A 23,969-nucleotide genomic window follows, 5' to 3' on the forward strand; every position below is an offset into this window, starting at 1 on the left:
AATACCGGAGCAAAAATTGCTTCCGACGTCTCGAGTGGTGTGTCTATTAAAGACGCGTTAAAATCTCGGGGGAAAGAGGCGGGGAAAGAAACCTTAAGAAGAGCCGCCGAAGCAGTGAGTAAACTTAGTGGAAATGGACGTAAAAGGAAACGTAAAACGTCTCCCATCATTAGTTCAGTTCGAACCAGGAAGAAGAAAAGACGTTCTCTGCTTCAGTCTGATATATTCTCGTAATCATTGAACAATGTCGTTAGCCCACCCCAGTTCGCAGAACAGCATTAGCTCGGAACTTGATTTATTTCACGTACCTTATACTCAAACTGGCATAATAGGAAGTCAATGGGTTGAATATAATCCAACATCAAACATAAATGAAAACCAAGCAATTATCTTTAGTATCGCTGGAAACTCGGAGACATACATTGATTTGAAAAATACTTTACTTCAAGTTCAAGTGAAAATTGTGAAAGCAGATGGAACTCTACCAAAACCCGATATTCACGACGCTGTATCTAAAACCACAACTCCTGCGGACAAAGTTGTCCCGGAAAATTTGTTTTTACACAGTCTCTTTGGCGAAGTTCACGTATCATTGGGTGACAGATCAGTTACGTCATGCCCTCAACAGTATCCTTACAAGAGTATGATTCAAACGCTCTTGACATATGGTGGGCCAGCCAAGGAAAGTTTCTTAACCGCGTCTCTATTCTATAAAGACAAAGCTGGGAAATTTGACGAGTTTTTCAATAACGATGGATTTACGAAACGCGCAAAATTTGCCCAAGAAGGTGTGATTGACATGATAGGAGTTGTACGAGCCGATATTTGTCAACAAAATCGATTTATTCCTAACCTGATAGACTTAAATTTCAAGTTTATCAAAAGCTCAAACGAGTTTTGTTTACACACAGACGGTGAAAAATGCAAAGTCATTTTCACACACGCATCAATGTTTGTCAGAAAAGTTAGATTGACGCCAGAGATTATGTTATCCCACGCTAAAACTTTGGAATTGGCAACAATGAAATATCCCATCACCCGTACGGAGTGTAATTCATTTTCAATTTCACAAGGGAACAAAATATGCGTCAAAGACAACTTATATAATGGTCAAATACCGAGTAAGGTGGTGATCGGATTTGTGGACCAGAATGCGTATTTGGGAGACTACAAAATGTCACCTTTTAACTTTAAAAATTTTTCGTTAACTCAAATCGCCCTATACCTTGATGGTAGTAGTGTCCCGGCAAAACCATTAAACCCAAATTTCAAAGATAAGTTGTTTATGCGATCATACGCTAATCTCTTTCTCAAACTGGTCAATGGAATATTGATGAAGGAAATTTTATCGGCCGTGATGAATTCGCCAATGGAAACGCACTATTCGTATTCGATTTAACTCCCGACCTCAATGGAAGTTCAACTGACTGTTTCAACCTGGTAAAGAACGGGAGCGTTCGTCTCGAATTAATATTCGGAGAATCATTGCCGTCAACAGTTAGCGTGATTTACTATTCCGAATATCAATCTTTGGTCGAGATCGACAAGAACAGAGCAGTTTTATATGATCAAAGTTCATAATGGACTCGCAACAACTTGAAATCATACTCAAGAATGACCCGTATACCAAATATTTGTTCAGAGGAGTCTTCCCTGCCGACAAACTTCCCAAGAATGTGAAAACGTATCCTTCACTTTACATCGTGAACACTGATACGTCCAATGGGGTAGGAGAACATTGGTGTTTGATATATCTCTCAAGGTCACTCAATTGTACATTCTTCGAGAGTTTCGGGAACAGCCCTGATTTGTTTAAATTTAACTATTTTATAGATAAAAACAGCTTAACTGTCACGTATAATTCTGTTCAATTGCAAGGAAATTCTAGTAAAGCTTGCGGTGGTTACTGTATATATTTTGCAATTAATTTGTGTCAGGGAATAAAAATGTTTAGTATATTGGAAAGATTTTCAAAAAACAAAAATGTTAATGATCGTATGATTGTAGAATTTATGTATAAGAAATACTCAATAAATTTGTTATAAAAATATTTTATTGTTTCGTTTTATAATGTCCGTGCGCGAGCGTTGATATACCATCGTCTAAAATATAACGTTTATCATCGCACGGGTTTAAACACAATTTGTTTTGTCGCACAGTCGTCACAATATGCTTATTACTCACTATGCGCTTCATCTCCGCGATAGTTAACTTACGATTCAGAAGACACTCGCGATATTCCGCGTGACGGACGCGCTTCTGCACAACGCGTTTACACACACCCTTGCAAGTCTTTTTCTCGCCTTTAGATGACAATATAGAGTACATTTTGGGTCTAAGTCCGCAAAATTCTTCAATCGGTGTGCCGTCCATCTCATCCTTAAATTTGCCTAGCCTCTTTTTGTTGGTTTCGTCGAACAGAGGGTGATTTTTGGGGTATCCAGAAAAATCGTACATTTCCTTCTGTTTGGCGAAATCTTCGTATAAATCCGGTGTTTGGATTTCATACGTGAGGCTGTCTGTAAATTACAAATAATCATTAGAAATGAGCTATACTATATACAAGAGGGTATACGTACCAGTATCGGTGAAAAGAAGTTTGACCTTTTCTCCGTACTGCGGCTTTATGACGTCATAGTGAAATCTATACATTAAAAGTTTCGATAGATCCAAAATGGCGAAACCTGTATAGATGGGTCGGTTTAGAATAAGCTTTTTCTTGGCGGAATGAATTCCAACAAGGTCGTTTTGGAAGATGGTGAACTTTTCGAACGCGGGCGAGCTAGCTTTTTTAACAGCCTTTTCTGGCGTCGTAACCAATTTAAAATCCTTACGTAAACGTAAGTTTTCCATGGTTTTACCTGCAAAAAAAAAAAATAATATTAATTTTTAATTTTAATTTTTAATTTTAATTTTTAATTTTAATTTTTAATTTTAATTTTTAATTTTAATTTTTAATTTTAATTTTTAATTTTAATTTTTAATTTTAATTTTTAATTTTAATTTTTAATTTTAATTTTTAATTTTAATTTTTAATTTTAATTTTTAATTTTAATTTTTAATTTTAATTTTTAATTTTAATTTTTAATTTTAATTTTTAATTTTAATTTTTAATTTTAATTTTTAATTTTAATTTTTAATTTTAATTTTTAATTTTAATTTTTAATTTTAATTTTTAATTTTAATTTTTAATTTTAATTTTTAATTTTAATTTTTAATTTTAATTTTTAATTTTAATTTTTAATTTTAATTTTTAATTTTAATTTTTAATTTTAATTTTTAATTACTTACCGAAGACAGCGTTGTTCATTAATTTGAAAAAGTCCTTTTCAAAATCATTGGCGGCCATCTTCCTTTTATCTGTATTAAAGTCAATATATAACTTTAACCAGGCACCTTGTTCGAATTTCATAATTCGGTGGATTTTCGTGATTTTTAGCCCTTTTTTCACGTAATACTTGAGATTGCGATAGTGTACAACGTATCGCTCTTTGTTGTTTAGGTTGGGCACCAGTTTCGGTAGACTCTCTTTAACAGGGATTTTCAGTTCAGTCATCTGGGTTTTGGAATACTCGGAAAGCATTTCCGGTTTAATGGACATGGACTCTGGAGCTAACGGGTAGCAGTTATGCTCGTCGTGTAATGCGTCCGGATATTCCAAATCCACTTCCAAAATAAATCCCTCAGAGGCGTCGTCGGGGCAGCTTAGAATTTCGCGTTGACAGTCAGGGGTGGGTTCAATCCACTCAAAACCTTTCATTGGTAACGCGTCGCACATGACAGTACCATACAAATTGTTACAATCTGTTTAAAATAACATCGTTAAAACTTTTTTTTTTTAAATAAAATTTTTTTTAATATTTTTTAAATATTTTTTTTAAATATTTTTTAAATATTTTTTTTAAATATTTTTTAAAATATTTTTTTTTAATAAATTTTTTAAAATATATATATATATTTTTTTTTTATAAAATAAAAAAAAATTATACAATTTTTAAAATATATATATATATATATATATATTTTAAATTTATTATAATAATTTTTTTTGTATAATTAAATTTATTAATAAAATTTTGTTCATTCTTACCGAGATAACAGATGTAACTATCTGGTTTGGAACGGTCGTGTGTTTCCAGGTACTTGTTATTACCCTGTGCGAGACGATGGCTGATCATTGAAACTCCACCTCGTATCCCTTTTTCTATGAAAAGATGCATGTCCTCATCCAGAAAAAGGTCAAGACGCACCTTAGTCATACATAGGGCCGCCTGCCACGCGAAACCCGGGCCTGTGTACGAATGTGCGGGGTCTAGTCGGTAATACGTCATGCACATACGACGGAAACTTTGAAAGACGTCTGCCAGAAGTAATGTGTCAGACAAGACATAAATGTCGTGATACCGTCCTTTAAAAATAAAATTTTCAATTAAAGATTATACAAATTTATTATTTTAATAGTGTTCATACCCAAATTTCCGATGTGGAAAGTTTTCCAGACGTTTTGCGCATGTACGTAGTCGGCTTCACTCAGAGGCTCATCGGTTAAATCGTTGAAGAAACACTCGATAGGTGGTAGTTGTGTTTCTTTAAAACGATCTTCCGAATCCATATATGAATACGGATAAACTCCTTTTCGCAGAAGTAAATTAACCTCTTCCGACGTGAAAACCGAGTTTAAGAGCGGAAACTTGTCAGCTCCACCTTTCGATAAATTTCCAACGAGGGTCTCGAGAGAAGCTGGCAAGAATCGGATGCTGTCAACAAACCGTAGTTTACCCAAGGTGAAAGAAATGTATGTTTCGCTGTTGGTAGCGATACAGTCTATATTCTTATTTTTGATCTTTGCAATTTGTTGCATAATGAGGTGGGCGTCATATCTACAAATGCTTTATATCATAAGTAAAAATACCTTTAAAAATATAGACAATTAATTTACCTGCTCAGATTATGAAGGAAAACCGGGATGAATTTTGGCGCCTTCATTTTCAAATTGCAGTTCTGACACGCACAGCCCCTATACGCTCCTGTATAATGGTCATGGTCACGTGTTTTAATTGAAGTTTTCGTGAATGTTTCTTCGCAGACGTAACAATGTGTTGCGGTTTGGTAGGATGTTTCTTCAGCTTCGGAAAGTTGCATAGGGATGTTTTCCTTCAACGCTTCCGATATAGCCGTAGACTCGTCCAAAAGCATATTCAAAAACTTCAACGCACCGTCTTGGCCCCTGTAGGTCTCGTGCTTTACGAGATTTCCTACATAGTAAATAAATATTAGATAAAGAATTAAAAGAATTTCAAGTGATCAAACGTACCAGTGGGATTGACAATTGCGTATGAAAATCCACACGTGACATGTACGGCTAGGGTCGTGGTCGATGACAATGTTGCGTCTGGCAAACATGTCGCTATTTTTGACATTATCGACTCGAAATCGGCGAAAATGGTGTAAGGAACCTATATGAAACAAATAAATAAATATTTCGAATTTAAAAGAAGTATTAAATTATTTACCATTTGACTCCAACCAAAATTTTTGAATTTTAAAATTGGTTCTTTGGTTGGCATCTCCACGCGTTGTGGTTGGTGAACATTACAGTCGCGCATATGAACTTTGATAATTTCCTCTGAATTGCTCCTTTTTAGACATCGGCGACAATAAAACGTCTTATGATCACGTTTGGTGAATCCACTGAACAAACGACTTAGGTGGCGGATCAAGACGTAATGTTTATTTTTACCGTTTGTCACCAAAAGTAAATCAATTTCCCTACACTCGGGTACACGTTTTTCACTTACATATCGCGGGAAATAACCCTTTTCGTATGCGAAAATGTTAATTGATAGGTTATTCACCTCTTCGAACTTTTTAAGTTTATAAGCATCCAGTTCGAAGGGGAATGTAATACCGCACAAATCGAGTTCGTTTTCGTAACGCTTATAATTACTAATGCGACTCGGGTTGATGGTAACTGGGTGAAGTTTAGCCAAGATTGACCACAAGAAACATTTATTGTCACTTGGGTCATCAGGGATCACATTTACCGTAGCCCGTTTATTTTCAATCACGGGCGATAATTGAAAATATGTACCACCTACGAGAGGCAAATATTGAATAATGTTTATTTGTAAATACAAAATTTTATCTAAAACCCAACCACTTCCTAGTCCTTCGTAATTGTTCATGCTGTCGGCAATTTTGTCTCGACTTGAGTTTATTTGTTCGGGTATTACCTCGGGTGACAGCGTCGCGTGTGTAAATCCCCTGAAATACGGCATTGCCTCAACGTCCGTACCAGTGTTGCCAAGTTCACGGGTATATCGTGCCCGCACCACCATATAGCACTTTATTCCCTTATTGGTATTTAGTTTGTTTTGAAGATACGTTTCTACGTTAGCACGGTGTTCATTTATAAATAACACAGGGTCGGTAACGCCATCTGGTGCCGTTATCCTAGCCGAAAAAATTGCGTCACCAAGCGCGTTAAACTCCTCTATTTGAAATGGATGGATGGCTGGTAGCACTGCTGGTGGATTAGCTGGTAGCACGGCTGGTTGTTGACCAACTGGAAGGGCAACGGGTAAGTTAACGGGTAAGTTAACGGGAGAATTAGTGGATGGGTTAGCAGGTGGGTTAGTGGATGGGTTAGGAGCGTCGGCGGCTTGCTGGTCAACAACGGCTGAACCAACTGCGATTGGTTGTTGGTGTTGGGCTTGAATATTATCCCAATGCTCACCAAGCCACTCGTCATCCGCTTGAGACTCTAATAGATTGTTTAAGGGATCCGATTGATGAATCACTTTGTCTTCTTGACCATTTATAGAAAAAATACTTTATGTAACAAATAATACAATTTTCTTTAAGAAACTTACCATTTTTAACTCGTTTACGATAAAAAGAGTCTGGTGATGAGACCCTTTTTACAGGCGAGTTTGGTGGTGGTAATTCATGTGGTGCGCCTGAACGAGTGAATGGTGGGCTGGCAACGATACGAGGTGTCAGATCGGACCGTAAAAACGTATCTAGCTTCGGGGGCGGCTCGAGCCGGGAAAACGTTTCGGATCTCGGGGACGGTTGAGTCCTCGAAGACGGTCCGGGTTGGAGAAACGTCATCGGCGGCGGTGGATGCGGAGAATTCGGTACCGTAACGGGGACCGCCCCGTGATTAAAATTACGTTGGTGACGAATTAAAACGTCTCGTCTCGAAAATGACTTATCACACACGGGACATTTTAACCTGGTATTACCATGAACTGATATCATATGACGGTTGATTTTGCCCTTTTGGGAGAAAACGGTTGAACAGATACTACACGAATACATCTTGAATATACCTTTTTCACCTCGTACCAGGACTTTTTATACCCTTTTTAGATTTGAAACTTCACCCTCACCCCGCCTTTGCGCGTTCACCACCAGTTCGCCACCAAGATTCTCATTGGTTAAAAATGACGTATGCCTAAACGGTGTCCGAGAGGGTCGTGAATTCTATGTTTACCCCAAAACACAATATTGAGCAATTTTTGAGGAGCATCTCTCTTTTTCCCTATTGGCTGAAAGTGACGTATTCCAAATTAAGGTGACCAGTTAGGATAATGGGTTTCTTCCAGACACTTTGGGACTCTCTATAGCTTTACACGTTCACCACCTCTGATGTCTTATCTTTACTCGTTCTCCACCCAACGAAAAGCGGGGACTGTCAATCAGGATTAAAACCCTTCTTTTCGGTAGGAATTCATTAATACAGAGAAAGGCTGCTACCTTCTATAAACCTTTCATTTTAGCGGGGTACAGTCTGTACGTTTTCTTATGCACCACTCTCTATAGCGTTACAAGTTCACCACCCAACGGAAGCGGGGTCTGTCAGTCAGGATTATAACCCTTCTTTTCGACGAGGGGGTAAAGGGATGAGCGTCAACCATTAATACACAAAAGGCTGCTGCCTTTACACGTTCACCACTCAACTGTAGCTTTGGCTGTTCACTGCCGACACCGCTCTGCCTTTGTACGTTCACCACCTAAGTATTGCGTCACTCTTTCGTTAAACATAACTTTGCTAGTTCACCACCTGTAACACCCCTGCCTTTGTACGTTCACCACCTAAGTATTACGTCACTCTTTCGTTAAACATAACTTTGCTAGTTCACCCTACCTTTGTCTGTTCACCACCACGGTACTCGCGGGCGGTGCGGGCGGTGCGGGTGGGACGGGCGGGACGGGCGGGACGGGTGGAGGCCTTCCACTGTACTGTTTTGGGACCGGCTCGAAGACCCTACTATTATACATAACGCGTTATGTAAACTACTACAAATTATCTCCTCACTGGTTAAAGGGATTTGCTCCCGAGTTCTTCGGTTTTCCCTTTCCTTAAAAGCTTGTAACCGTTAACGGTAATAGTGAGTGTACAGAGCTGTTGGTTCGCGTGGCATGCAGGGCTTGCCACCACCCTCCTACGCATTGTAACCCGGCTACCTGAATTAAAGGCAATAAAAGTCTTGAGTACTATCAATTAATTAAAATAAATATACTATCAAATAATTAAAATAAATATACTATCAAATAATTAAAATAAATATACTATCAAATAATTAAAATAAATATACTATCAAAATTATATAATTCGAAAGACCAGGACCACACATTTTTATCAAAATTTAGAACTTTTAAAACATGGCGCATATAACATCGCGAAAAAGCGAAGAGGTATTCGCAAACAAAAGTTTCAGTAGTACCACCAAGCGGAATTTTTCTAAACTTAAATCGAGGGAAAACAAACCGGGGGTGCAATAGAGAATAACGTCAACAGCTGACACTTGAAGGCCGTTTTTAGTTCCACATCGAGATATATATATATATCGAAGTGGGACTATTGCTATGGACGGATTGTCGTTAAGTGTTGTGTGTTTGTTTGTTTGTTTGTTTGGTGTGGAAAGCAACGACACGGCAGATGGCGCTGCGAAAATAATTTGCAGTTTTGGCGAAACCAGGATTCGAACTCACAAACGGCCAGTCAAAAACTCCAATGAATTACGCCTTTACGCTCTCGGCCACTGGAACTTCTACTGTACTCTCGTCAGCTTTAGCGACGCGGGGGGAGTTGTCTAGTTAAGTTGTCGAAATTCTTGTCCCTTTTTCCGGCTTATTTCACGTATATTTTCGGAGTTTAAGGTCAAGTGAACCTCAAACTTCGCGTCGGGTGGTGGGTGGTGGGTGGTGGGCACACTCGCTTAAGATGCCTCGCTCGAAAGTGAGTACTCGAATAAACGAGCCCGGAAATTTTAAATGTTCGGGTGGTGAGCAGTGGTAGGTGGGCACACTCGCTTAAGATGCCTCGCTCGAAAGTGAGTACTCGAATAAACGAGCCCGGAAATTTTAAATGTTCGGGTGGTGAGCAGTGGTAGGTGGGCACACTCGCTTAAGATGCCTCGCTCGAAAGTGAGTACTCGAATAAACGAGCTCGAACATTTTAAATGCCCTCTTCCCCATATGTACTTATAAATGCTCTAAAAGCCCCACAATGAGATACTTATTTTCTTATTCAAAAAAATCAACAAGAGACATTGAAAAACTTCATCACTCGTTAGACCACACAAAAGGTTCAAAGACAAACTACGAGTTCAATCCACACCTGACGAACTTCCTTTTGGGTAATAAAAGCAATAATGGAACCATAAAGAAACAATAATAAATTGAAGTCACTATCGGGAGAAGGTATTATATTATTAAGAACATGCGTACGCTTAAACAGTTAAAGCATTGAAGACTATTTCCCTTCACACACTTACGTACCGCCATTATTAATTATTGGACTCCCATACTCATCCAAAAACTAGGGGCATTCGGGCATATGTATTTTTATATCTATGAATGTAAATTTTTATTATGATAATCTTTGCCGTATACCATTCGCAAAACTTAGGTATATTAACTTACAAGTTCACGTAAAGACTACCCGTTTATAGCTCTACCACAAATAGATCGAAATTTAAAATATAGCTTTTTGTCAAATTACCTTGCAAGTTAAGTCAAAACCAATATGCATTAATCAAGAATGAGTTTATGTACTTAGAATATGGGAGACCAAAAAAAATCCAAAGCAGTCGGACTTAAGCTTAATTACATTCAAGGGTATCTTTGTTTTGAATTTGTGCAATAATAGGAATTTTGGTGTTTGAACCATATCCAAATGTTTGATATAAATTTCCTAAAATAAACATATTTGAATCCCAGTTTAAGAATTTCTTTAAATCATTTTTCCACTAATTTCAATAATTTAAAAAAAATTATGTTTGTCGTGTTTTGCTTACCTATTTCACCTTTGATACTTTACGTCTATCTAAGGATAGGAAATCAAATGACCTCAACAGCTAATGAATTGGTTTGCCCACCCGTGTATCCTGATGGTGGGCGGTGGCCACTCTTTAACATAGGATGGTAAATAGTATATCTAACTATAGGAAATCACATGGGCTCAACAGTTTTTATATTAGTTTGCCCACCCGGGTCTCCTGATGGTGGGCGGCATCCACCCTTTCACTTAGGGTAGCAATTTATATATCCAACGATAATAAATCACAAAGCCTCAAAAGCTTTGTATTAGTTTGCCTACCTGTGTCTACTAAGGGTGTATGGCTTTTCCCACTCGAATACACTGATGTGGAACTAATATTACGGCCTGGGCCGACTTGTTTAGCGTTCGAGTAGAAAATGTTTTTAGACTTTGCAACTTATTATCTTGAATTTTTTAGGTTTTTTGGTAGTTTTTCAAGTATTAAAAGAAACTTGAAACTTTAAAATTAGTTACGCGTTATATTAGTAAGGTATGGCAGAAGCAGAAGTGGAGAGAATCATCAGGTGTGTTATCTATATATTAAGAGTAGCTAAATATGCTAATTAGAACTAATACTTAATTTCTGTATTAAGGTTTTGTACAAGTTACTCCGACTCTACCACAAATAATTCAGTTCATTGACAACCGAGTAAACTGTCTACAGGAGGGTTAATTACCTAAATTCCACATGGCACAAACATGTTTTCCCCAAAGTCTGACATAACTAGTCAATAATCTTTGTATTCGCAGTACACCACAGAGCCGCGAAAACAATTATGATAACTATACTATAAGGAGTATCTAACCCGTATGATTAAATGTGAAATAATTGGCAATACTTTAAAAGAAAATTATGCTCGATAATTAAAGGAACTTCCCGAAAACTTAAAACATTTTTATCAAATTCGTATCTGTGTCTGGTTAGAAGAAGCTACCCAAATATCTATTTCAACTAAACAACAGTGTAACAGCCAATGGAAAGAAGAGCGTCTCAAAGAATAACTGCTAGTAAATTTTACGAACTTTACACCTACCAGAAAGATTCCACAGATAAAATAGAAAATTTAATAAATTCAAAGTTCAAAGGAAATGCAGAGACCCAATATGGGGTTGAAAATTAACTTAATGCGATAAATTCTTAAGAGAAAAGGTTTAATCAGGAGGTAACGAAGATAGGATTGGTAATACACCCAGACAAATGATGAAATGAGAGGTGATAATCATTTCATAAAGAAAACTGAGGATTAAAACTTTATTCTAAAACCAAAAATTTGAAGGACAAATTCAATTAAATCTGGTAATTTTAGGCTTAGAAAAATGTAACTTTCTTATTTATTCTAAAAAAAGTGATGAATGTTTTGTTGTCAATGTTCCTAGAAATGAAACAAGTGAAATATTACGCCTTCCATTACCGAACAATAGTTAACTATTTTTCTATATTTACAAACATTCGATCATAAAATTAGTTTAACAACCGATTTAGCTCTTAAAATCTAGAATAACAGGCCGAAAATGCGTTTTTCCGACTTCAAAAATACCGTGTCTCTCTACAGATTGCTCAGATTGTTTCCCCCACATTTTCAAATTCCAACGCGGCGCGCGCCACCTATTGAAACTTTTGTATGCGAATACCATTTTAATATTTTGCTTAATTCAAACAGCAATGGTTCCCCGCCATAACACGTACAACATCTATTCCACCCTTTTTTTCAACACATACGAAGCTAAGCTACCAATATCAGTATGACTTGTATACTTAGTCTTAGACCAAAGATAATATAAACTCGTACGAGTTTATATTATCTTTGCTTAGACGTAAGGAGGGCGTAGTCTTGAGCATGCTGAAACAATGGGTGGAAGATAATATAAAAACACGCCTCCCTTTTAAACGCGCTTTCCCATAGGACGAAAAGAGTCCGGTGTCGTCGTGGAATTATCGGCTAGTGAAAAAACCGTGATTATTCTCCAGTAATCGAACTTCAACCTCGAAGACCGTATTGCCAATGTTTGAGAGTAGAAATTCCCCCTATTTACTTAAATTTTGACTATGTAAATTTGAGAATTGGGTTTAAGCTTTTTGGTTGCCCCCAATTATCTAATATATTGTTCACGGACGTATTCACTTTCAACTCTCAACGGGAACGAATTCTTTTAACATTGGCGCGGGATTACAGCTTTTTTTAGTTTTACTTTGCTGCTCTATAAAATTCCAAAGCACGCCAGTAATTTTATGAATATTCGCGAGCTTTTCCGAGTACTACTTGATTTTGATAGAATTATTAGGTTTAATTAAAAAATCTACACATCCCTAGAAACTAGCATTATAATAATCTCGATAATAATTTTAATAGCTCTTTCCATCTATTGGTATAATCATTGAGTTGGGAATAATACTATCTAGAGCCCCAGTTCAAATTTTCCAAATAGGCTTTAACACAGCATTAGTGAAGATAGGAACGAAAATCTTGGGAGGTTTATCAACTACGACCAAAGCCACCTATGAGCGACAAATGCAACTATTTAAATGAAATATTCTTCGATGGCCCATGCTGCTACCTATTAGCGACTTTGTGAACTATTACAATTTAAAGCTAAAAAACAAAACAACGAAGTTTCTTGGTAAATCATATTTCATTTTGAAATAATTTGGAGTATTTTAAAAGATTAAATTGCACTAAAACAAAATAAAGTATGTAAAAAATTAATACAAATAAGTAAATAATGAATATAAATAAATAAATAATGAATATAAATAAATAAATAATGAATATAAATAAATAAATAATGCATATAAATAAATAAATAATACATATAAATAAATAAATAATGAATATAAATAAATAAATAAATAATGAATATAAATAAATAAATAAATAAATAATGAATATAAATAAATAAATAAATAATGAATATAAATAAATGGTGGTTCTTTGAAAAACATTCCACTCAGAATCGAAACACGTGTAAGACGATGCTTGATGAACGAAAACATTTTTTCAAATCTAACAGAACACATGTTTGACCAAGAATTTGGCTGGAACCACCATTTGAATTACCTTATCAAAAACGCCATAAACATTTATACCAATATCAGATTGCGTAAGATTGCCAAGACTTTAAATGAAAAAATGAAGAGGGAATCAATTAGAAAGAAATTGACCCAACTAATCCTATCTCAAGGACAATAATATTCACCTTGGCAAGCTCCAGGCAGCCTTCAAGATGTACTGGATTCTTTATTACTTATTTATATTCTTTATTATTTATATTCATTATTTATTTATTTATATTCATTATTTATTTATTTATATTCATTATTTATTTATTTATATTCATTATTTATTTATTTATATTCATTATTTATTTATTTATATTCATTATTTATTTATTTATATTCATTATTTTTTTAAGCCTACCTGTCGACGCAGGTAAGCGTTTATTTAAATTTTAAAATACAAAAGTAAACAGAAAATTAAAAAAAAATTGACAAAGGCATTTTACAAAAATTCTTTCATAACAACATTCTGACCATTAAGGGTACAAATCTCAGATTTTAGGAATTCGATAAAAACCAGTTGGTCTTTTTTCTTATAAAATTCATATTCGGTGAGTATACATAGGAATATGTGAAATACAAAGCCAATTTCGATGTATTGATTAAAATAACTATTAGTTTAAAATACAGTATTGGTTTTTCTACATAAACCCAGTACATTTTGTTTGTTAATTTAAAATCTATATAGAATTTTTTTATAAATATTTCAATTTCACATAAAATTTTTTGGGTTATTGAACAATTAAAATAAATGTGTTTAATGTCTCCACGATCTCTTTCGCAGAGGGGACAGACATTGCTGAGGTTAGAAAGTTTTTCGGCTAGAATTGGTGTTGTTATACAACCTAATACTGTCTTCCAAAGAACATTGTTTTCTTTTGGGAAAAAACTTGGATGCCAAACGATGTTTAATTTGGGAATTATATTTTCACTGTTTGTAAAGTTTCTAAATATTCGGTAATTTAGACTTTCGGATTTGGGAGTAACAAAATTTTGCCAGGTGAGTTTGGAAATTTTTTCAATGGGGATAATTTGATTGTTTATATTAATTTGAAGGTTATAATGATTGTTGATTTCTTTGTTGAAATCCTCGGTAGATTGTACGAATTCAAAGTTTTGAGTACATAGTTCTACAATTTTTTATACTGATTTGTTAGCGAACGTTCTGTTTGAGCCCTTAACCCTTTATTTAAAAATGGATTTTCGAAACACATATATATGCGGTTGAAAATATCATTCAGGACGCGGTAGCCCGGAGTTTTCCATTTCGGGTGATAGAAGTCGATTTCGAAGAAAGGGTTGAAAAGAATTGGCAGATTTAGAAGATCGTCGATAACGGTAGGTTTTTTAAGACGTATCGGTAAAGTGTGCCAGAAATTAAAGATGTCCGCATAGTATCTGGGTAAGTAGTCGTAATTTAACTCTATTTTCGGCATACCAAATACTTCGAAACTAAAATTGAAAGTGTTTGTACTTTTTAGATAATTATGAACGAAAGCGGCCTCTATTGGATGACACCTTCCGCCAATTAAATTTTTAAATTTCGAAAAGGCAAAATTTTGCCACTGCGTTTTTATTGATTGAAGACCAAGACCTCCGCAAAGGGTTTTTTGTTTGATGTCTTCGGCATTGAGCCAATGTTTATCTTTCGCCCAAATTACTTGGGTACAATTTCTTGACAATTTCTCTGAGAGCTCAAGCGGAAGCGGAATAATTGGTAGAATGTAATACATTTTGGATATAAATATATGACATAATTGCGCATGCGTTCTATATGACAGTCTTTCGGACGTTCTCGAAAAAATAGTAAGTTTATCTGTAATTTCGTTGGTTAAAAAGTCAGCATGGTCTTTAAGACTATTTTCTTTCATTCATTATTTATTTAATTATATTCATTATTTATTTATTTATATTCATTATTTATTTATTTATATTCATTTTTTACATACTTTATTTTGTTTTAGTGCAATTTAATCTTATAAAATACTATAAATTATTTCAAAATGGCATGTGATTTATCAAGAAACTTCGTTGTTTTGTCTTTTAGCTTTAAATTATAATAGTTCACAAAGTCATTAATAGGTGGCGGCAGGGGTCACCGAAGAATTTTTCATTTAAATAGTTGCATTTTTCGCTCATAGGTGGCTTTTGTCGTAGTTGATAAACCTCCCAAGATTTTCGTTCCTATCTTCACTAATGCTGTGTTAAAGCCTGTGGGGAAAATTTGAACTGGGGCTCTAGATAGTATTATTCCCAACTCAATGGGTATAATATAAAAAGAGGTTCTGATGTTTCCCTCAGTGATACCATGAAGGAATAGTAGGGAGGGAAATTCATAGGTCTGGCTAGGAACTGTGATGCTTCTTTCAGGGGGGGGGGTCTTTAAAAAAATGGGGATGTTGTGGTAGACTTTTAACACGTGACCCCCAAAAACTGAACTCCGTGTAGCCATCTAGCGAACGGTCTTTATTGTGATTCTGAAAACAAGAAACGCGGGAAAGCCAGAATAAAATTGGGACAAGGCTTATTTATAAATATAGGAAAACGTGAAAAGTGAACAAAGTATTAATAATTAATTTCTAGAATTATGTAAATTGTTATAGCGCCTTAACAAGCAGTTTCTTAACAACCAAAATCTGAAATGGGAAGGTATTGTTTATATCGGTCATGCACAAATCACGAATCATCAAAGGGATTTAGTGCTAAGGCTATAAAGTTTTTCCCAGTGCCCAAACCTTCTACAAACATTGAACTTTGTAAATTATGGGTCGATTCAATAAATCGTGATGATATAAAAATACAAGATGTTAAAGCGCATCATTACATATGTTCAAAACATTTTGTTGGCGGATTGGGTCCTACAGTTGCTTGTCCATATCCTGTTAAAGAATATTCACAGGTATGTTGGAATGCCTATGCGTATTAAATAGACCGGTTAAGTCTGCGCTAGAAATTTATGAGTGTAAGTGCAGTTGTATTGTATGTTGTCTCTTTATGCTACAAGATCCTCTTGTTTTCTAGCACGGGCTTAATCTGCCTAATCGGAATTCATATTTCTAACCAAAATTTTCCTTAGGCACCATTTGGTTTGGACCACAATTATTGCCTGGATCCTAAAGATAATTTGAACCGTGACTCTAAAATTTTAGTGCCCGAGTTTATTTCTAAATCTGAATCAAATTGCAACAATTTAAATCGCGAACCTGAACAGATTTTAGATTGCGAAGTTGGTGCTCTCACTATTAATAATGCGGTTGATATTATTGGTGAAAATGAAGTTTTGGTTGACCTGAGTGACAATTTTAATCTTCAAACCAGTGATGTTTTGATTGAAAAATATTCAGAAAGTAATGTGCAAGAGTGTCAGGAAAATAGGGAAGTTTTAATTGAAGAAAATCATATCGAGTCTCTTAGACAACTAACCCATATTTTTTTTGTTTATCAGTCACAGAACTTAGAAACAATTAATTTGTTTGTTAACTTAAAACAAGAAAAAACGGGAAATTCTCTCAATATTACTAGAGTAATTATTTTCCAAGATAAGAATAATTTAAAAGTGGAAATTGACAAAAATTTTATCCCATCTTTAACGTTTTGCAATGAAGCAGTTTCAGATAATCACCCCATCTTTAAATCAAGTGGAAAAAAATTTAAGCAGCATTTAACTTCTCTTTCCAATGTACTGGTGTTACTATCTGAAATTGGTAATTGGACAAGCTGTCTAGGCATTCAAGGCCAACAATTTCAGTTTTATCAATATAAATATTTAAAATCGGTAAAAACTTGTAATTTCAGTTTGTCACTTAGATCTACTAAATGCCAGTAAGTTTTTTTAAGCAAAAGGGTACCCATTTGCCAATATTGTCGTCTTACCAGAAAAATATTACTAGAGAAAAAAAATCAAGAACAGAAACAAAGATTAACACCAATATTCGCTATATGTCTGAGAGTCAAGTGCGAAGAAAGGTGGCCTTGCTCAACAAGAAAAACAATGCACTAAAGAAACGAGTTAAATTACTGGAAACTAAAATTAAGAAAAGCTTTAAAACTGACGGTTTATTTTTATCTCAAGTTTGAAAATATAATAGCGCGAAACCCATTTGAAAGCAAATCAGTTTTTCATCGTTTATTATTAAGAAAACAATTAAAGCTTCTAATATCAAAAAAGTCACGTCCAAGAAAGTGGCACCCAGCTATCATTCAGTGGTGTCTGTCGATAAAAGCTAGGTCTTCTTCTACGTATGAAGCAATGCGTCAAGCCTTCATTTTACCTTCTAAAAGAACTTTGTTCAACTACTCAATCAACCTCAACACCAAAAGTTGATTTCGTGATTCAGCTCTTGAAGAAATGAGGGAAAAAATAGCTCTGGATGTTGTTGAGGATTACCAAAAATATTTCACATTAGTAATAGGTGAAATTCAGGTTAAGCAGGACTTGGTATTTCACAGTCGAACTGGAGAATTAATTGGTGCCACAAATTTAAACACCTTTCGAAATAAAGTTGCTGAAACCGAAAAAAAATAATGGATACCTCCGAAGACATTGATTCTACTCCGAGTTTAGCTACTCACATTCTTCAATTAATGGTTAGAGGTATTGCAACTAACTTCAAATATGCCTACACATTTTGTCCTTGCGGAAACCTTAAAGCTGAAGATATATATTCTATAGTTTGGGACGCTATCGAAAATTTGGAAGGAGCTGGTTTTAGAATACTCTGCGTTGTGTGTGACAATGCTTCATCAAACCAAAAACTAATAAAATCGTGTACAGAAAGTGGAAAAAATTTAAATAATCACGAAGTGGGATATAAAAGTGTAAATCCATATAGAAATGGGGAGCCACTATATTTTGTATCGGACATATGCCACGCTGTAAAAACTGCCAAGAATGGAGTTTGCAATAGTGGAAAAATGAAAAAACAAAAAGACGGAACAAGTAAAGCAGTGCGGCTTTTTAAAAAAATGGGAAATTTATTCTCTGGTCACACATAGTTGACACCTATCGCATTGATTCCACTTCAATTTTGCGACTAGCACCTAAACTAACGTATAATCATGTTACATCAAACTGTTACAGCGCAATGAAAGTAAAATTGGCAACACAGGTGTTAAGCAGCACTGTAGCTAATGTAATGGAAGAACTTATTGGTGATGAAGCATCAGAAACCATAAAATTCATTCGCTTGTTTGATAAATTTTTTGATATTTTGAACGTTTCAAATACCTCGAAAACAAAATTAAAGAGAAAGCCGGAATTAGCTCCATTCACGAGTATGGATGATTGGCGTTTTAATGTAATTCATGCAATTTACATTCAAATCTTTAAATGAATCACACATATTATTTTTATAACTTCAGTGGCTAGAAGAGGTTTTCCTTGGATATTTGGACGAATGGGAGGCGGAAGTGGATGAAATAGTAGCTGAAGAGGGTTTTGACAAATCCAAAATGCTATTAAGTAGAGAAACACTGGAAGGAATAAGAATAACTGGTAAATTTCATTTTTGTTTAAAAAAGGAATTGTGACGGTAATATATTTACTGGTTTCAGTGCGTTCTACAATTGAAATAGTTAAGTTCTTATTGGCAAAAGGAGCGCCATTTGTGCTAACCGCAAGGTTAAACCAAGACATAGTCGAAAACTATTTCAGCAAACAACGCTCAGCGTGTGTAGCTGGGGAAAATCCAACAGTAAACCAGTACGGGCAAGGAGCCAAAAGATTGAAATTAATGAAATCGTTAATGATAAAAGTTACTAATGGCAATTGTTCCAAGACCAAAATTAAGAGGGCATAGAGAAGGAAAGATGCTCGAAATGCACAGCTTTAATTATAACTTTATTTTGAAAATTGTTTAATGGTAAAGTTAAGTATATTTAAATTGAAATAGAAATGCGCAACGGTTTAATATCACAAATTTATTTTCAAATCCAAAGTTTCAGGGGAACTATTCCTCCTTCTTCGGGGATATTTACACGTTTGAAGGAGTGATAGTTCCTCCGAAACGTTGGATTTAAAAATCACGTTTTGTTCATTTAGAAGGTTATGTGCATTTCTAATTTGGTTTTTTAAAGAGTGCTTCTTGATTGATTTAAGTATTGTATATTTAGAAAAATCACAAAAAACTGATGATTTTAGCCGTTAAAGGTCATAAACATTTTTATTAAATTTTTTTTATTTGTGATAACTTTTAATTCTTTACGAATACCGCTGCTTGGTAGACAGTTTCTCTTACTAATTTGGAAAATATTTTTTACATTTTTTGTCAAGCCCTTTAAATGTCAATTTATCAGAATTTGATAACATTTTGATAATGCTTTGTTAGAATTTGTATTATCACCCCACAACGTGTTCCAAATTTTCACAATATTTTGATTTGCATTTAAGGCACTTAAAATTACATTATTCCTGGTAGTATTATCTTTGAAAGGTTCGTTTGGTTTCATAAAAGGATAAATAGTACCACACACTTTCTCAAAAAACTGATATGCCATGGGTGATAAAAATAGTAATCCTCCCCTGTCTTGCTTTTAAGTCCACGAGTGATATTCTTCTTGCGCTTAACTTTTTTTTATTAAGGCATTTCTCCAAAATTGTGGGCATTCGTACAAGCCAACAATTTCATTTACAACATAGCCACCAATTTGATGAATTGTCTTTGCGTTTTTATTTTTAGATCCAGCTTCGTTTAGTTTAGTTCCAATATTGCATTCTTGGTGAGGTTCATTCGTAACTTCTTTGGATTTATTACAAATGTCTCATCTAGCAACCGGTGAATGAAAATTGAGGCCACCAAGTCCTTTTCGCTTTCTTTTAATATCGTGAATTCTGATAAATGTGTAAAATAATTTTAACTTCTTTTAGAAATTCAGCGTTTGTGAAAAGCTCATGTCTGTTTGAAACAAACCTAGCTTTGTCCAAAAGGTTAGTTGACTTATCAACCAGACATGCCAAAGAATTTATTGCCTCTGTATTCAGACAGGTTATTTTTCTTGCCATTATTTCTTCCAGAGAATTCTACAGGTTATTAAGATTATATGAATAGTAATATTTTATCCATTTATTTAATAGCCACAAATTTATATCAAGAAGTTTGAATTTAAAAGTTGATATTTATATCCGTATTTACTTACAACAATCACTTTAGGCCTTCCGACGTAAGATACATTACTTAAATTTGAAGCATTGTGGAGTATAGAACTCATATTTTTCAAAACAAACTCTTCATTAAACAATACACCTAAGAAAATAAGGGAAAATATTTGTTAAGATAAAATATATTTAGTTGATATTTAATTATCATTATAATTTTTGTACCTTTATCTTTATTTTTTTGTTGGGCTTTAGTTATTTTCTTAACTTTTATTTTACAATAAGTATGATCCATAGCTTACGCATAGAAATGGCTCGTGGAACAATGAGATTATGAGACGTGACTAGAAGATTCAAACCAACCACGTAAATTTCGTAACGGTTTTTATTTTTTCAAAATTATTCTTATTAATAGTGTGGTGTAGGGCAAGAATTTAAGGCCGTTGCTATTTTAGCCTGTTTGCCGGGCGTTTTTTAATCATTCATTTTTACAGGGGTGCGTTTTACCACCTGAGACCTCCAACGTAGTGCAGTGGCGTATTATAGATTCTTGGGGCCCGCCAGCGAGATTCTTTTCTAGGCGTTTTCTGATCATTGGGACCATTTCTTGATATCTTTTGGGGGCCCCTAATCGTCGGGGCCGACTCACGCCACCGATTCTGCGGGACGGTTATTTACGCCACTGGCGTAGTGTGATTTTGGGGCCCTAGTTAAACAATTAAGTAGCAGAACAAGAACATTGTTGGAAAAAAGGTCAAGTAAGCAGAACCCCTATTTTGGGATTCGTTAGAACGGAGACAGCGATCGGTTTTTCAAGGTGACCAGGGCAAATGATATATGATTTTTAAGGTGTTTGCCATATTGTTTTGGTTTATGCTCAGGAAGACATATAATTTATTAGCTTTTTGGTTAAAGCTCCTCTTCACGTCAAATTGGCTCTCTAAAGCACGGTCCTTTGACGGCATTGAAATATATGTTAGTGTCGTTTTTCCTGGTGAGACTATGATGGTCGTGGATGAACATAGTCATTCTCTCTAAATATAAATAAATTCCTTGTGATCGGTCGTAACGTAAGTGTGGGTATGTTACTACTCCATCAATCACTAGGTCTTTTTGCTTGCTTTGTTTTATTGTTAATTTTGGTCCACCTACTAACTTCATAAGTTTATGATACTAGCTCCCTATCAGTTAGAAACGTACGTAGGTTGTGTGTTATCAACGATTTCTTCCAAGACGTCGAAGCCGCGTCGTGACGCCTTCTCATGTCGAAAAGCGAAATAGTAGCTCGCTTGTCAAATCCCGTTTCGTTTCAGCTCGGCCAAATTAGATTATATTAATGACATACCAACCAACTATTTCCTTTAAAGTACTAGATGTGGGATATCTTGAAAAAATTGACATAAATTTTGAAAACCAAAAATTTAAACTAGTAGCTTATAATATTTATATACCCCAAGAAGATAAACACGCGATAGAAATGTTGGAAGCCATTGATAAAGACATTGAAGAATACGATGACTTAAGTACAAACTGATATACCAAGCAAGCTACTATTACAAACAGAAAATCAAAAATCTATTAATAAACTGACTCGTGTAATCAAAAGTAATGGCCAACTCAGTACTGATCCGGTGGATGTTTTCTCAGAAGTACATAAATACTACACAAACATTTTTCGAAAAAGTAATATCGAAATCAAAAATATTGAAAAATATTTGATTCCGCTTCCAACGTTATCAAATGAACAAAAAGAAGAATTAAACAAACAAATTACAAATTTAGAAGTCAAAGAAACTATAAACTCAATGCCAAACAACAAATCCCCCGGTAACTTTGAACTATATAAAACATTCTCGCTTTTTTTCGTACCAATTTTGCGCGACATTTTTAATTTGTGCATAGAAAACAACAAGTTTCCAGAATCCTTTCATGAAGCTGTTATAACTTTACTTTTCAAAAAAGGTGATCATTCTAATCTACGGAATTGGCGTGGAATTTCATTACTCAATACCGATTATAAAATACTAGCTAAAATTCTTGCAAATAGACTCAAAGCTGTAATATCCACCGTAATTCATCAAGATCAAACATGTTCAGTTCCTGGTAGAAATATAAGGGACATTTTGGATATTGTACGAGATACTCTGCATTACTATAATGAGTCAAATCAAAATTTGGCACTGGTCTCATTGGATTTGGAAAAAGCTTTCGATAGGATAAACCATGACTATTTATTTGCGGTTCTCAAAAAATTTGGCTTCGATGGAATTCTATTAAATTTCATTAAAACAGTTTATAAAAATGCTTTCGCCAGAGTAAAATTAAACAATACGTTAACAGCAAAAAAATTTATATTTACTGGAATAAGGCAAGGAGATCCCCTATCTAGTATGTTATTTGTATTAGCTATCGAACCACTACTATGTCATCTGAGGCAAAAATTACGTCCTTTTTCAATAAATTTAAGTTTTTTAAATCGACCGCTAACAACTCCTAGCTACGCTGATGATGTAAATATTTTCATAACCAAAGAAGACGGTTTTACCGTTTTAAAGAAATAATGTAATAGATTCGAAACAATAAGTAATTCTAAATTTAATTGAAATAAAAGTAATGGTTTATGGATTGGTTCATGGAAAACTAGAACTGATTGTCCACTAGATATTTCATTTTCAAACGAAATAATTAAAATTTTAGGCGTAGAATTTCATAATGAATCCAATTTAAATACCAAATTTTTAAATAATATAACAAACCAAATAGAGTGTAATATCTTAGCTAAATCTAAAACCGAAACAAATTTAAATATGAAATCCAAAGCTTTAATTTGTAATAACGAAATGTCAGTCTTATGGTATTTCGTTACAGTAATTATCTTTCCTAGGGAAATAATCAAAAAATTGGAAAATATCTTTCTAAACTATATATGGAATAATGGTCGACACTGGCTTAAGAAAGAAATAATATACGCTAAAATAATTGATGGTGGAATTGGATTACTTAATATTTCTGAACAAATTAAAAAATTCCACATAAAGATTCAGAAAATCATAAATTTAAAAACCAATGATATAGCCAGAGACTATTTTTATTTTAATTTGAGCTTAGTCAATGAAATGTGCTATGATTTTGAACTTTTTTTGTGTGAAGATATTCCAGTTAGTTACAAAGATGTTCAACCTGTGTATAAACAAATTCTTGAAACTTGGAAAGAAAATGTAATATCTAAAATTGAAGTAGTTCATACAAAACGTAGTTTTCTTCATCAACCTTTATTTTACAATCACTACTTAAATCTCAATTTAACCCATCCATTATGGAAGCAAAATAATTATAGATATGTGCTTAATTTTTTTTGTAGTAAATGATTTTTTGAAAATGAAAAATTTAGAGGACTGTATGAAAAGCAATAGAAGCACAATTTTACAATATAAATCCTTTAAAAGGGATTTAGAAGAAAACTATTCTGATATACTAAAAAAACCTAAATA

At 34.4% G+C, this 23,969-nt stretch overlaps 2 protein-coding genes across 2 annotated transcripts; one reads left to right on the plus strand and one right to left on the minus strand.

The window, feature by feature from the left end:
* Positions 1 to 244: 244 nt before the first annotated feature.
* On the plus strand, positions 245 to 1,399 carry LOC149945149 (uncharacterized protein F54H12.2-like). The gene has a single exon (XM_090176390.1). The coding sequence runs from the start codon at positions 245 to 247 to the stop codon at positions 1,397 to 1,399; it is 1,155 nt and encodes a 384-aa protein (XP_090032516.1).
* A 653-nt stretch (positions 1,400 to 2,052) lies between these two features.
* LOC149945150 (uncharacterized) lies at positions 2,053 to 8,286 on the minus strand. The gene is made up of 9 exons (XM_090176391.1): positions 8,153 to 8,286; positions 5,514 to 6,831; positions 5,315 to 5,456; positions 4,940 to 5,255; positions 4,471 to 4,880; positions 4,091 to 4,408; positions 3,292 to 3,804; positions 2,580 to 2,861; positions 2,053 to 2,519 (listed from the first exon to the last, which is right to left on the minus strand). The coding sequence occupies exons 1-9, from the start codon at positions 8,284 to 8,286 to the stop codon at positions 2,053 to 2,055; spliced, it is 3,900 nt and encodes a 1,299-aa protein (XP_090032517.1).
* Positions 8,287 to 23,969: the final 15,683 nt, after the last annotated feature.

This window comes from Leiobunum rupestre, chromosome 5 (genome assembly GCF_980474605.1).
Source record: "Leiobunum rupestre chromosome 5, qqLeiRupe1.1.hap1, whole genome shotgun sequence".
Lineage (NCBI taxonomy): Eukaryota > Metazoa > Arthropoda > Arachnida > Opiliones > Sclerosomatidae > Leiobunum > Leiobunum rupestre.

Bases quoted from the DNA above. Each gene is read 5' to 3' on its own strand.
- LOC149945149 (XM_090176390.1), top strand. From the start codon at position 245: ATGTCGTTAGCCCACCCCAGTTCGCAGAACAGCATTAGCTCGGAACTT.
- LOC149945150 (XM_090176391.1), bottom strand. From the start codon at position 8,286: ATGTATAATAGTAGGGTCTTCGAGCCGGTCCCAAAACAGTACAGTGGA. The intron at 5,457-5,513 runs GTAAATAATTTA...TGTTTCATATAG, and splicing joins ATTTTGGTTGGAGTCAAATG to GTTCCTTACACCATTTTCGC. The intron at 4,881-4,939 runs GTAAATTAATTG...AAGCATTTGTAG, and splicing joins TTCCTTCATAATCTGAGCAG to ATATGACGCCCACCTCATTA.